The 13,672-nt window shown below is 42.3% G+C and overlaps 1 protein-coding gene across 17 annotated transcripts in view; it reads left to right on the top strand.

The window, feature by feature from the left end:
* LOC145359853 (neural cell adhesion molecule 1-like) overlaps nucleotides 1-13,672 on the top strand; it is a 515,972-nt gene that overhangs the window by 325,803 nt on the left and 176,497 nt on the right. For all 17 annotated transcript variants that reach the window (XM_080214669.1, XM_080214666.1, XM_080214670.1 and 14 more), the window contains exons 6-8: nucleotides 520-637; nucleotides 7,675-7,838; nucleotides 12,438-12,580. In XM_080214669.1, the coding sequence (XP_080070795.1) occupies nucleotides 520-637; nucleotides 7,675-7,838; nucleotides 12,438-12,580 (425 nt within the window). The remainder of the gene's footprint in view (nucleotides 1-519; nucleotides 638-7,674; nucleotides 7,839-12,437; nucleotides 12,581-13,672) is intronic.

Below are 13,672 nucleotides of genomic sequence, written 5' to 3'. Positions count from 1 at the left end.
TGCATTGAAGTTACTGCAAAAATCCCCTAGTCACCACACTCTGACTCCTGTTGAGGTACATTAAGAGGGACAAGGGGACAGACAAGGGGAGATCATGCAGACTCAGTACAGACAGTGAACCAAGCTGGGAATCGAACCCAGGTCCCTGGCGCTGTGAGGCAGCAGTGCTAACCATTGTGCCACCCATTGCACCCCATAAATAAGAGCACTGAGATGAAGAGTTGAGTCAGTGAAACGGAACATTCTCAAAGAAATACAAGGATAAAATGCTACAGGAAGGTACAAGACCAATTGCCAGACATGCACTAAGGGTGTGTGTATGTGTGCATGCACTTGAGTGGGCAGTCACCTGAAGCTCAACAACCGAGAGGCAATGGAGGAGGATGTCTTGGTGGCACATACTGAACGCTATAGATGAGTGTGAGGGACAACACACCAATGAAAATCACATTCATGACTTTGACTCAGTGCCTTGCATTACCACCTCATCTGGTATTCATGCCTTCTCTTGTATTACAGTTCCTCCCAGCGTACGTGCCCGGGAAATGACGGTGAATGCCACAGCACATAGTGGCCAGTCTGTCATATTAGCCTGTGATGCAGATGGATTTCCAGAGCCTGAAGTGACCTGGATGAGGTAAGAACTATATATATAAAAAAAACAACAAAAATGTTCTAATTGCCTTGGATATTCTAGGGGGTCTTTTCCCGTCCTGTCCAAGCGATGGGGGGAGGGGAGGGGGCAGACCATGGAAAGATCCATTGACCTTGGGCAAGATTTTCCAGTTTTGGGGTGAGTGTAGCCAGAAAATCCCTTTACCCTCTCAACCAATAACTAATTCACAGTGGGAACTGAGATCTTTTTCCATTGCACAGTTCCAAATTATTGTTCCAATTATTTCACTTGACATGTTTTAAAAACAAAAATAAATTCTGAAATATGGAAACCAATAAATATTTTTTCTCTTTAGATTAATGAATGACCTATCTTGTATCAGGATATATTGTTAATACCTTAGATCAATTATTGACTTATCCAGGACTGTTATTTTTTAATCTGCTGTCTGTACGAAAAAAGTAGCAATGCAAATTATACCTATTTGTGTATCTGGTGACCAGTTTCCAAGACTTGTTGAACATGTTTCTGCTGTGAATTTGTATTAGTGAACAATGCCATTGATAGTAAACTCAGTGGACCACAGTGAAATGGTGCCTAAAACCTTTTGTTCCCTATAACTATTTTTCATCAAGAAAATACTCCTAGTTTGTCTTTGTCACATTCCCCCATCAGTGAACTATATGTGTCAGAGTTTTGTGTGATTGCCATCAATATTCCCATGTAAGTTTCTGCCTCCACCTGCTCAACTTGCTTTGCTTCCTAACTTGCACTCTTTTCAACTTTTATAAATACATCTTTTCCTTCGTCTGAGTTATTAATATATACGATGAGAAACAGAGACCCTACTACAGTTCCACAGAAAATACAACTTGTCACGTTCTGGCGCTCGGTGGATGATCCCTTTATCCCTACTTTGTTTGGAAGCACCCCCCCACCCCTCAAACCTCAAAGCCATTAATGACCTGGGTCAAGTTTACCCAGCTTGTGGGCTTTTTTAAAAAAAATGTCTTGGGCAGAACCTTATCAAATGCATTGTGTAAGTCCAGCTGACCATTGACATTACCCTATCTACTGTGCTGGTGACAATTTAACAAGATTCCTCAAACATGACCTATCTTTCATAAATTATGGCTGGGATTCTCCGGCCTTCATGTCAGCAGGATTCTCTGGTCCTGCTGCAGTGAACAGAGATCTGGCTCTGTTATAAATTCTCTGTCCTCCTTGCCGGTAGGACAAAAATGGCTGAAGAATTCCAGCCCATTTCTTTTGCCATTTGGGTGTCCAGACTTCCATTCTCGACAGCTGTTCCTGGGGTTCTAAACACTAATTCCATTCTAATAACTGTTACAAGGCACCCGGTAATCAACCTGTTGATTGGCTGATTTCTTTTTTGTTGCAATCAGTAGCGACCTCAAGGCGGAAAACACATGCAACACAAGTGGGAGGTGGGATCCAGGTTAGCTTATCATAACTATCCATGCTATGTCTGGGCTTAGCATGCCAGGTAGAGAGACTGGGCACCATGTCAACAACCATCAAGCTGGTTGTGAAATACCCAGTCAAGAAACCTTTTCAAATCGTTGTCCAACTTGCTGATAAATGTAGATATATTTTTGGACTTTGGTGAAATGGCAAAGAAAAGAGTAGGAAGAAAATTTGACCCTGCTGAATTTCATATAAAAAAAAACTTTTTTGTAGATGAACGAGTTTGAAACCAGCGCCCCCCACCAGCCCTCTCCCCTGACTGCAGTGCTAAAAGAACTGAATCATATGAGTACAGTTCCACAGATGCAGGCATCTGTCTAGTCCAGTGGTAAGCAACCTGTGGCATGGTGGGGGCCACATGCGATCCATCTATGCTCGATGTGCAGCCCTTGTGATATTTTGTTGACCAGTGCCTACGCAGGGAGTCACCGCATTCCACTGATTTCTGTCCATGTCGTATTTTTCTGACCAGTATAACTGAAGTTATAAAGCAAGAGTAAGTGAACATTGCATGCAACACCTGTAAGGAGAGAGAAGAGCTAATGTTTCAAGTCCAGATGACCCTTTGTTGAAGGGCCCTCTGCTTTGACAAAGGGTGCCGGACCTGCTGAGATTTTCCAATATTTTCTCTTTTGGTTTCAGATTCCAGCATCCACAGTAATTTGCTTTTATTGCATACAACATTGTGAGAGCTGTTTGCTCTGTCTGCATCCAAAGCTTTTGTTTCTACCATTTAAAGTTGATGATTTCCTTTATATTAATATAAAAATGATTAAGCATTTTCCATAACTTATGAGGTATTTGGAATGTATTAAATATATTTAAATGTATCTTATTCACAGGATTATGGTGAATCAACAAGCTCAATTTCAATCTTACAGCCCACTGAGCTAAAGAATGGCCACTCATGCTGCCCACTCACTAGCTTACGTTACCCATCACTGCCCTAGCCCTTCAACTGGCAACACAGTAGCACAGTGGTTGGCACTGCTGCCTCACAGCACCAGGGATCTGGGTTTGATTCCCGGTTTGGCTTATTGTCTGTGTGGAGTCTGCATGTTCTCCCTGTGTCTGTGTGTGTTTCCTCTGGGTGCTCCGATTTCCTCCCACAGCCCGAAAGACATGCTGGTTAGGTGCATTTGCCATGTTAAATTCTCCCTCAGTATACTGAACTGGCCCCAGAGTATGGCAACTAGGGGATTTTCACAGTAACTACATTTCAGTATTAATGTAAGCCTACTTGCGACACTAATAAATAAACTTAAAATTTAAACTCAACCAAGTGGTTTTTTTTTCATCCTTTGGGCTTTAATAGTGAGAACTGATGAGCTTATTCAACACTACATGTCAGCATAGACAAGACAAATCCATCTTTCTCGTTGTTCTGACGGAAGCTGTTTTCAGCAGGGATCATTGGGTAGTGATCAGATAGACTTTTTGACTGATTACTTATTCCTGACCCACCAAAGCCTAGAGAGGAGTGTAACCTGTTTCACCTATGACGATGAGTTGAGATTATCTGATGAACTTCTGTCTCATGGATTGTAAATCTTAATGGCATTCTGGTAGCACATTTACCAACCAAACCTTTAAGAAAGCTGGCTGGCTTTATTTAAAAAGGAATAGAGGTGTTGCTTAACTGTAACACAAAATGACCATCCTAGGAAAAATACTGGACAACAATTTAAACACAAACACAGGCACATGTTAAATAAAAGGCTGGTGGTTGTGATTTGAAGTGAATACTGATTTAGCAGACTGCACTCAACAACAGATCGATGGGAAGGTGAGATTGGTGGTTTTGTAGTGCTGGCACAGCTCACACAGGAAACTGTTTTTTGGGCAAAAAAGCAGAATGAAATAGGTGCTTTCAGTTTCTCATTTGTACAGTGTGATTAGTGGGGCTCATTCCATTGTAGAGTGGTCATATTTTCAGCTACTAAGCCTGACCTTGTATTATTCATTTCATGCTCTAGAATAGTAATGTAGTGTGTAGAGGGTGGAATTTGGCATGACAACTGTCTTTGTCAAGTGTAGAATAATTGCAGGCAATAATTGTGTCCCTTTAGAACATAGAACACTACAGCACAAACAGGCCCTTCGGCCCACGAGTTGCACCGATCACATCAATACCTACCAATCTATTGACCTATCTATAACCCCCAATCCCATTAAATCCCATATACTCATCCAGAAGTCTTTTAAAAGACCCCAGCGAGTTCGCCTCCACCACCACTGACGGCAGCCGATTCCATTCACTCACCACCCTGTGAGTGAAAAACTTACCCCTAACATCACTTCTGTACTTGCCTCCCCGCACCTTAAATCTGTGTCCTCTCGTAGCGACCGTTTCAACCTGGGGAAATAGCCTCTGAGAATCCACCCTATCTATTCCTCTCAACATTTTATAAACCTCTATCAGGTCGCCTCTCAACCTTCATCTCTCCAGGGAGAAGAGTCCCAGCTCCCTCAACCTATCTTCATAAGGCATGCCTCCCAATCCAGGCAACATCATTGTAAATCTCCTCTGTACCCTTTCAATAGCTTCTACGTCCTTCCTATAGTGAGGCGACCAGAAATCATATTTTAAATCATATTTTCACACATTGCACTTCATAAAACACCAGTAATATTATTATTGTTATGTAAATATCATGTACGCACAAACTAATTGTTTTTAAATTGATGCAAGGTCATCACTTTAGTATAGGAGATATCTTTATGACCCTGGGGGTCTCCCATGGCAAGTTTATGTCAAGGTAAACTTAAAAGATTTAAGGTTTATTTATTAGGTCTGATTTTACCATTTTCATTCTAAGTGCTGAACCTGGGCGCAATTCAGATCCATCCTGGAAATCTGCTTTCAGGCGGCCCCATACGCACTCAGCCTGAAAAAAAAATCACAAGTCTGAATCGCGCTGTGGGTGTACCTTATTGCGCCTGAAACGATCAGAGCTCTGAGCTGTGCATGCGCAGTGAACAAAAAAATGTGGAAATCGCGCCCCTGTCACATCATTCCTGGGCTGCAAAAAATGGATAAAGCGGCCCGGAAGCGATGGCTCCCACAGACATCACCCCCTCCCCTACAACATAACTGTCCTCGTTAACCAAACCCACGCCCCCCCCACCACCAGCCCAGAGTGATCGTGACTCTCTTCCCCCTCCCACCGATCACTTGCAAAGTGGCAGTGGACCTCGCCCTCCACAACCCCCTTCACCAGGGAATGATCTGGCCTTCCTCCCTTCCACCCCAACCAACCAGACAACAATCTGGCCTCCCTCTCCCCCACCCCCATACAAAATCTGGTGCCCCACCCCCAGACACCAATCTGGCCTCCCCCACTTCCCCACCAAAGACATCTGACATGCCTCCTCCTCCTCCCCCCCTCGACAGAGAATGATCTGGCCTGGGCTGGAAGCTTTGAACTTAACTCGTCAAAAGCTGGAGCTCCTGAAACAGACCTTTGGATGAGCATATCTGTTTCGTGTCCGAATCTGGATGGGCGAACGTAATGGTAAAGAGAGAAATGCTGATAAAGTTGGGCAGGCAGGTCATTAATTCAATTTAAGTGTGTGCAAATGCATTTAAATCACCGTTGCACCCGTTTCAGGCACGAATCAGATCGTGATCATTCCTGGGCCTTGGCAAAGTGACCATCTGCATCGGCGCGGATCACGTTAATGTCCTCACGCCTGACTTTGCCATCATTTCCTGCCCGAAAATGGGTGTGACGCAATGGTAAAACAGGGCCCTTAGTGTCACAAGTAGGCTTACATTAACAGTGCAATGAAGTTACTGTAAAAATCCACTAGTTGCTACACTCCAGTGCCTGTTCGGGTACGCTGAGGTGCCAATGCATCTAACCAGCATGTCTTTCAGCCTGTGGGATGATATCAGAGCACCCAGAGGAACCCACACAGACACAAGGAGAACATACTGACTCCACACAGACAGTGACCCAAACCTGGAATTGAACCTGAGTCCTTGGTGCTCTGTAGCAGCAGTGCTAACCACTGTGCCACCTGCTGTATCTCTGATGGGGGGTGGGGGTATGCCACAGGGAATGCTCGCTAATATATTAAAATGAGTTTTCTGCAGTCCTGCTGCGTGATCCACACCACTCTACCAATGAGGGGCCGGTAAGATTGGAACTTGGAAACTCACTGGTGTGAATTATGCCCTCTGGATTTTGAGCACGCACTGCCATTTCTGTGGACAGAGAGTGCGGGCTCAAAATCACCCCCATAATTTCCAGGCCAATACTTTTCCATCATGTTACAAGAAAGGGTGCCTTGAAATGATCCGGTGTTCGACAAAGTCGCCTCATCCTAGTTTATGGCCAACAAATTATTTTGTCTCCAATAACAGGGCAGGTGTAGTTGGAAATCTCCAAGCCATTTGGTATTGAGTTAATAATATTCTTCACTAGAAATACCATTGTGATAGTTTTTTTAATCAAATGTAGTAACTTGAAGACTGAAGGAAGACTTTCAAGTGTTGAATGATTACGATGCATTCTCTATCTGGAGAACAAACCTTTTGCAGGAAATGGTTTTATTTGATGTGCCTAGTTCATTAAATTGAGCGCACTATTTGAGGGTGTCAAATGCATAAATTGCTCCGTTTATCGAATTCCAAACAATCATTCCTCTTTAAATTTGCTTTGGTAAATCTAAATTAATTTCAAGCCGGTTTCGTTCTTTGCCATTCTGCTTGGAAAGCTGTCTGAGAATGTAAACCAAGGTGGCTTTGTTTGCAATTGATTGGCTTTTATGATACACGAGATTAAAAAAAACACAGCGTCACATTGTTAAAAGGGAGGTTTGAAAGAACATCTCAATTTGCCATGAAGTAGATCTGTTCTGCTGAAACGCTTTCCCCTCTGGTGCACAAGTGGAGTTAAATTGCATTTTCATTTACTGCTGCAGTGAAACGTCATGAAAAATAGAGCTATCGTACAAGGAACAAAGAGAATTACAGCACAGGAATAGGCCCTCCAAGCCTGCACCGCCTGTGCTGCCCGTCTGAACTAAAAACCCCTACCCTTCCGGGGATCATATCCCTCTATTCAAGCTTTGACAAAGGGTCGTCTGGACTCAACATCAGCTCTTCTTTCTCCTTGCAAATGTTGCCAGACCTGCTGAGATTTTCCAGTGTTTTCTCTTTTGGTTTCAGATTCCGGCATCCGTAGTAATTTGCTTCTATCCCCCCATTCTCATCTTAATCACGTATCAAGACGCCCCCTTAAAAGTCACTGTTGTGTCTGCTTCCACTACCTCCCCAATCAGCAAGTTCCAAGCGCCCACCACCCTCTGTAGTTTCAGATGTTTCAATACAATCTGCTTTGATGGTTCTTCACACATAGAATGGCACTGTGACTTTTTAATAACGGAAGTGTTAAATCATGCTAATGTCCATAAATAGTAATGAGGTGACATCCACTGAGTGCAACATTTAGTGTTTTTTTCTAAGGAAGCTCTGTCTCTGGTCTTGTTGATATTTATTCTCTTAGATCCCCTGATTTGCAGTCATTCGTCTGACACATTTCATTTTCTGTGTTCTTTTTCAGAGATGATGTGGTAATTGAAGCAGATGGGGATAAATACATGATGAATGCGGACGGTTCCGAACTCACAATAAGCAAAATTAGCAAAATGGATGATGGAGATTATACCTGTATTGCACAGAACAAGGCTGGAGATGCTGAGCTGGAGATCACCCTCCGGGTTTTCGGTAAAGCTCGTCACATTTTCACAAAACTGACATCAGGGTAGAACATCTGGTTCCATCCCATCTATTTCCCAGCGGGATTAGGATGAACAAGGGTGAAAGTTTTTTTTATTAATTCACGGAATATGGGTGCCGCTGGCAGGTCGGCATTTATTGCCCATGCCTAGTTGCCCTTGTTCAGAGGGCAGTTGAGAGTCAACCACATTGCTGTGGCTCTGGAGTCACATTTAGGTCATAGCAGGTAAGGACAGCAGATTTCCTTCCCTAAAGGACATTAGTGAACCAGATGGGGTTTTTTTTGGCAATTGACAATGGTTTCATGGTCATCAGTAGATTCTTAATTCCAGATTGTGTTTTTATTGAATTCAAATTCCACCGTCTGCTGTACTGGGATTAGAACCCAGGGCCCCAAAATATTAGTGGAGTTTCTGGTTTGACCATGGTATCATAGGGGCCTCCTGCAGCAGTAGTGTGTAGTTGATGCAACAATATGAAGATGGGGTCTCTGCAACTGCCCTGTGTCCGGTCACATGTAAAATCCAGCAGGAGCATGCAGAATTTGGTGCACAAAAGTAAATAGATTTTTGTCAGGCAGCATGATAGTTGTCCCCTTCTCTTTCATGCTGTGACATAGTGGTATTGTCATTGGATTAGTAATCCAGATACCAAGGGCAAGACCTGGTTCAAATCCTACCACAGCAGAGGGTGATATTCCAATTCAATAAAAATCTGAAATTAAAAGTCTAATGATGGCCATGAAACCATTGTCAATTGTTTTTACAATCCCGCTAGTTTACTAATGTCCATTAGGGAAGGAAATCAGCCGTCCTTACCTGGTCTGGCCTACATGTGACCCCAGAGCCTCAGCAGTGTTTTTGACTCTGAAATGGAGGACAAGTAGGAACGGGTGTTAAACATTGGTTCAGCCAGCAGCACCAGCATCCCATAAAATGAATTTAAAGAAAAGAAAGACAATTGAGGCCTAGTGCGGGAAGCCTCCACCTTCAAACCAGAGCAACTGCTTGGCAGTGCAGGGAACTTGCCTCATGGTGAAAAATCAGAAAATTAACTGGGAGTCTGTGATGCATTGGGATCTGCGGGGCCTCTACTTAGCAAGCCAAAGGCCAAACTGCCCAGGGATGCCCCCAGACCTGAAAGACAAGAATGCCTTTATTTAGCTATTGGTTTGTGCATCACCAGGATAGAAGCATTTAAGGCTTTCAGGCATTTTAACTAGTACATTGAAATAAGCATCTTTATTACTGCCCTCTACCACCAGAGATCCAAGGTGAGCTTCGGAAATACCAAGGCACCATCTAGTGGAAGAATGTTCTGCTAACTGAAGCATTGACAAGTCCAGGGATTGAGATTTGTTTTACCCCTTATTCATTTGAGCAGCCCAGTGTGGCATTTAAAGAAGCTTTTCTGTTCGGCAAGTTTTACCTTCTATTTGTTTGCAAGCACACCTGATTTAAAAATCACAAACATAAGAACGAAACGCTGCAAATGCAGTGATTGGCAACGAATGCTGCCCTCGTCAGCAGTGTAAACCCAGATCCCTCGAATGAATAAAAAAATTAATATTCGACGTCCGAAGTGAAAACAGAAAATGCTGGAAACGGTCAGCAGGTCAGGCAACCTCTTGTGGAGAGAAGCTGAGTTGATGTTTCAGGGCAATGACGGGTCCGTCAACCTGAAGAGTTAGCTGTTTTCGCCCTGCGCATGTTATAAACTGCAGTCAGACTGATGGTTGTGTCACCAGTGTTTTTCTTTTAATTTTTATTCCATCCAGAAAAATCAAATTGAATCCAATTCATGATCCCCACAAGAAAAACAAACAAGATCCAAGCTGACAGGATGAGGCATTGCACCCTTTCTTGGGCTTGTTCTGACACTTCATCTTTGCCAAAAGGCCGAGATGCCTTTGAAAAATTACATCAGGTGACGCCTCAGTTAAACCTCATTGGCTGCCATGACCATTGACTCTCCCCTGCCAGGGTCATGAGTCAACGTGTCATCAATAACTCCCACTGTCCATGAAAAAAGCCATTAATAAGCATTTTATCTCAAACCACTCCTTTAAGTTTATGTAGTTTTATTTATAAAGCATTTTACTATATGATTTTTAAAGATAAACTTGGAATGCATTTCAATTATATAACAGAACTTGGTGTTCATTCACCACCTATTAAACAAAGGGAATGTTTTATAGAGAATAGTTTACAAGTCATCTTTGGGATAAAGCTTATGATTTAATGTACCTACCACAGCTTGGCAGAAATCAAAATTTCAGGTACAGATACCAATACTTGTGTCCTGCTCGATTTTAATGTTAATTTTAATTAGTCAATTTAATTAATCTGAAGAGATGGAACAACATATACCTCAAATCCCAATATATACCACTATTTTGTGACTGGATGTGCCAGATCTGGGAATTTATCTCTGAATTTATATTAACAATCAATCCTCTGTTTTGCTCAGATAATGTCATTGCACCCTCCAGAGAAGGCCAGTATGGTTGCTATGTGACATTACCTGAAAGACATCACCCTCCACCACCCAATAGTGAACAAAGTTATGTGGTCAAGTTCTTGAGTGAGGTTTGAGTGCAGAGCCTTCTGGCTCAGATCCAAGAGTATAACCACTGAGCCGAAGCTGATACAAGAGCTGTTGGTTAGTTCCCACTCACTTACCTAGACTGAGGTTCATTTTAGAATCTTATCTGAGATGAGTCAAGTTAGGCCACAGAGGGGATGATTTTCAACTTGGGTGGTGGCACAAAGAAAGTGGTCACAGTTCAGCTGTCCATTATTCACACTTTATAAGAACATAAGAACTAGGAGCAGGATTAGCCATCTAGCCCCTCGAGCCTGCTCCGCCATTCAATAAAATCATAGCTGATCTTTTCGTGGACTCAACCCCACTTGCCTGCCCACTCACCATAACCTTTAATTCCTTTACTGTTCAAAAATTTATCTATCCTGGCCAAAAAAACATTCAATGAGGTAGCTTCAAATGCTTCACCAATCAGAGAATTCCACAGATTCACAACGCTTTGTGTGAAGTTCCTCCTCAACTCAGTCCTAAATCTGCTCCCCCTTTTTTTGAGGCCATGCCCCCTAGTTCTAGTTTCACCTACAAGTGGAAACAACTTCCCTGCTTCTATCTTATCTATTCCCTTCATAATGTTATACATTTCTATAAGATCTGCCCTCATTATTCTGAATTTCAATGGGTACAGTCCCAGTCTACTCAGTGTCTCCTCATAAGTCGCTCCTTATTATAATTCTTTTCTTTCCGTTAACTTTGGTCAGGTTCTATAATGGTACATTATTGCCAATTTTGCATCTGCACCAAAGATGAGATTTTACAGCTGGCCACTTCAAATCAGCATTCAAGAAAGAGGGAAAAAAAGAGACCTGTATTTAATAGTGCTTTCTGCCAGCTCTGGATGTCCAGAGCACCTTACAGCTAGTTAAACACTTCTGATGTCACTATATGAATCAGGGGCGTAAGGTAAGGGGCGTCTTGACAAATAGATGAGAAGGATGGGAATAGAGGGATATGGTCCCCAGAAGGGTAGGGGTTTTTAGTTCAGACAGGCAGCATAGTCTGTACAGGCTTGGAGGGCCTAAGGACCTGTTCCTGTAATGTAATTTTCTTTGTTCTTTCTTTGAATGTTTGAAGCACAGCAACACATTACACAAGCGCCAGCAATAAGCAGATAATCTGTGCTTTAGTGATGTTGATTGAGGGATAAACATTAGCCAGGGCACTTATTTCCTTGCTGTTCTTAGAAATAGTGCCACGGGATCTTGTACCTCCACCAGCGAGGACAGATGAGGCCTCAGTTTCATGTGTCACCCAAAAGATGGCACCACCAGAGGTAACCAAAGTATCACATTGAATTGCCAGCCTAGAATTTGTGTTCAAATCCTTGGACTAAGCCTTAAACCTATGACATTCAGTCTCGTGGGTAAATCATAGCTAACTAAAGAATGAATGGAAGAACTTCATGCCTGATGTCAGCCTAGTACTTGAGGGCCTCCAGCTGACAGTGCAGTGGCCTGCAAAAAAATCAGTAATTTTCCTAACATCGAGGAAGTTTTAATAAATATTAAAGAGAGCATCAGGGAGCCTTTTAAATTGAAAGTGCTTCCCCCATAATAAATTTAGTAACATGCAGTTACTTAAAAGCTTCTGAACATAATGATTACCTAATTGTTTCACTTCATACTTGCGTATTCCTGGAATTTCCCCACTTGGAAAGCTGTCAACTGTGAAATGTGATTTGCATTTTCCTTTTGTTAAACAGCTGTGTTGTATAGGTCAATCCACTTGGGAACAGCTGGGACACAAATAATGGCCTCCTACAAATTTCTGGATCAGAGTATGAGAATAGACAGGGAGATCCCAATTAGGGCAATTTCATTTAGTTTGAATTGTGTTTTGGTTGGAAATTTGGACTTTGTGGCCCCCGTTTTAATTACTGAAGCTTTGAATCGTCTAACTAAAATTTCATTCAGTTTATGATGGTTCCTTGTTAATTGGTAGAAGCTGTATCACTAACCAGGGTCTCAAATTATTTTTGTCTTTTAGTGAAACCTGAAATTACATTCGTAGAAAACAAGACTACAGTGGAGCTTGAAAAGCAAATTAAATTGACCTGTGAGGCTAAGGGTGACCCAACCCCAACCATCGTTTGGATGAAAGGCACCCACACTTACAAGGATGGCGAACAGGTAGAAAAATATAAATGTCATCTAGCTTGATCAAAATGTGGATGAAATTGCACCACCTTCACCCAAATGGAGATGAGTGCAAATTTCATCATCTGTATGTCATTAATCACACCCAGTTAACCACGAACATTAAGTGTAGTTAATAGTTTTAAGTCCAATGTCTCTTGCTTGCTTCCAGTATTGTGGATAAGTTCACTTTGTTGCCTGCCTGCCCCCAGGAGGGTTTAAAGGGACTGAACTGTAGCTTGCAGCTGCTTGGAATCACTACTTTCCGTAGATTTGGCCCTGATTCTGCCTGCTTCCTGTAAAGCCATACACCCGTTGGTGCAGAGGCCAAATCGTAAGAGTTTGCCCCAGTGGAGATCACCAGGCCTAGAACAGACTGATGCTGGAACATGGTAACTTCTGAATGTCTGACTTAATAGCTGACCATGTGGGACATTTGTTAATTGAAGCTTCAGGAGAACTATGTACACTTTTTCATTGTTTGCTAGTAGGATGGCAAAATTGTTGGCTATAATAACAAGTTGTCCAGTTGGAGGGACAGAATAATTCACTAATTTGATGGGAAAAAACCCATTTCTCCTCACAATAGACTACCATTAAAAAGTAGCAAGATTATTTTGTTCCTGCAATCAAGATCTTGGTGCTGTGTAGCATTCAGTCAGGGCTAAGATTGAATAATGACATACAATCATTATTGGTAGTCACCAACAGAATTGTGTTCCCTGTTCAATATATGCTCTGATGATATGACAAGCATATGGAAATCAAGTCCCTTTCATTAGGTTCATGGTATATCTTCTTTGTAGATCATAGAGGTCTTGTGATTCCATTGTCTGAAAGTAGGCATTACGCATGATGTAAGATCACGTCCTGATGAGCTGTTGCAACTTGTGCCACTTTCTACCACAAATGCTTATGATGAACATCCCCTTATTCGTTATGTTGGAAAAGGGGCACCTTCAATTGATTACAAACTTCAGTGAAAGTGGGAGCACTGTAATCAGTTTATGTACTTGTGTTCCATTAGAAAGCTTGGAAGGGATGTTAATTATAAGAAGGGGATGTTGCATGCATAAGTCACCCTCA

The sequence above is a fragment of the Carcharhinus amblyrhynchos genome, chromosome 29 (genome assembly GCF_965287045.1).
Source record: "Carcharhinus amblyrhynchos chromosome 29, sCarAmb.v2.hapA, whole genome shotgun sequence".
Taxonomy (NCBI): Eukaryota; Metazoa; Chordata; class Chondrichthyes; order Carcharhiniformes; family Carcharhinidae; genus Carcharhinus; species Carcharhinus amblyrhynchos.
The sequence above is the reverse complement of the archived record's forward strand: the minus strand, read 5'-3'. Positions and strand labels throughout refer to the sequence as shown.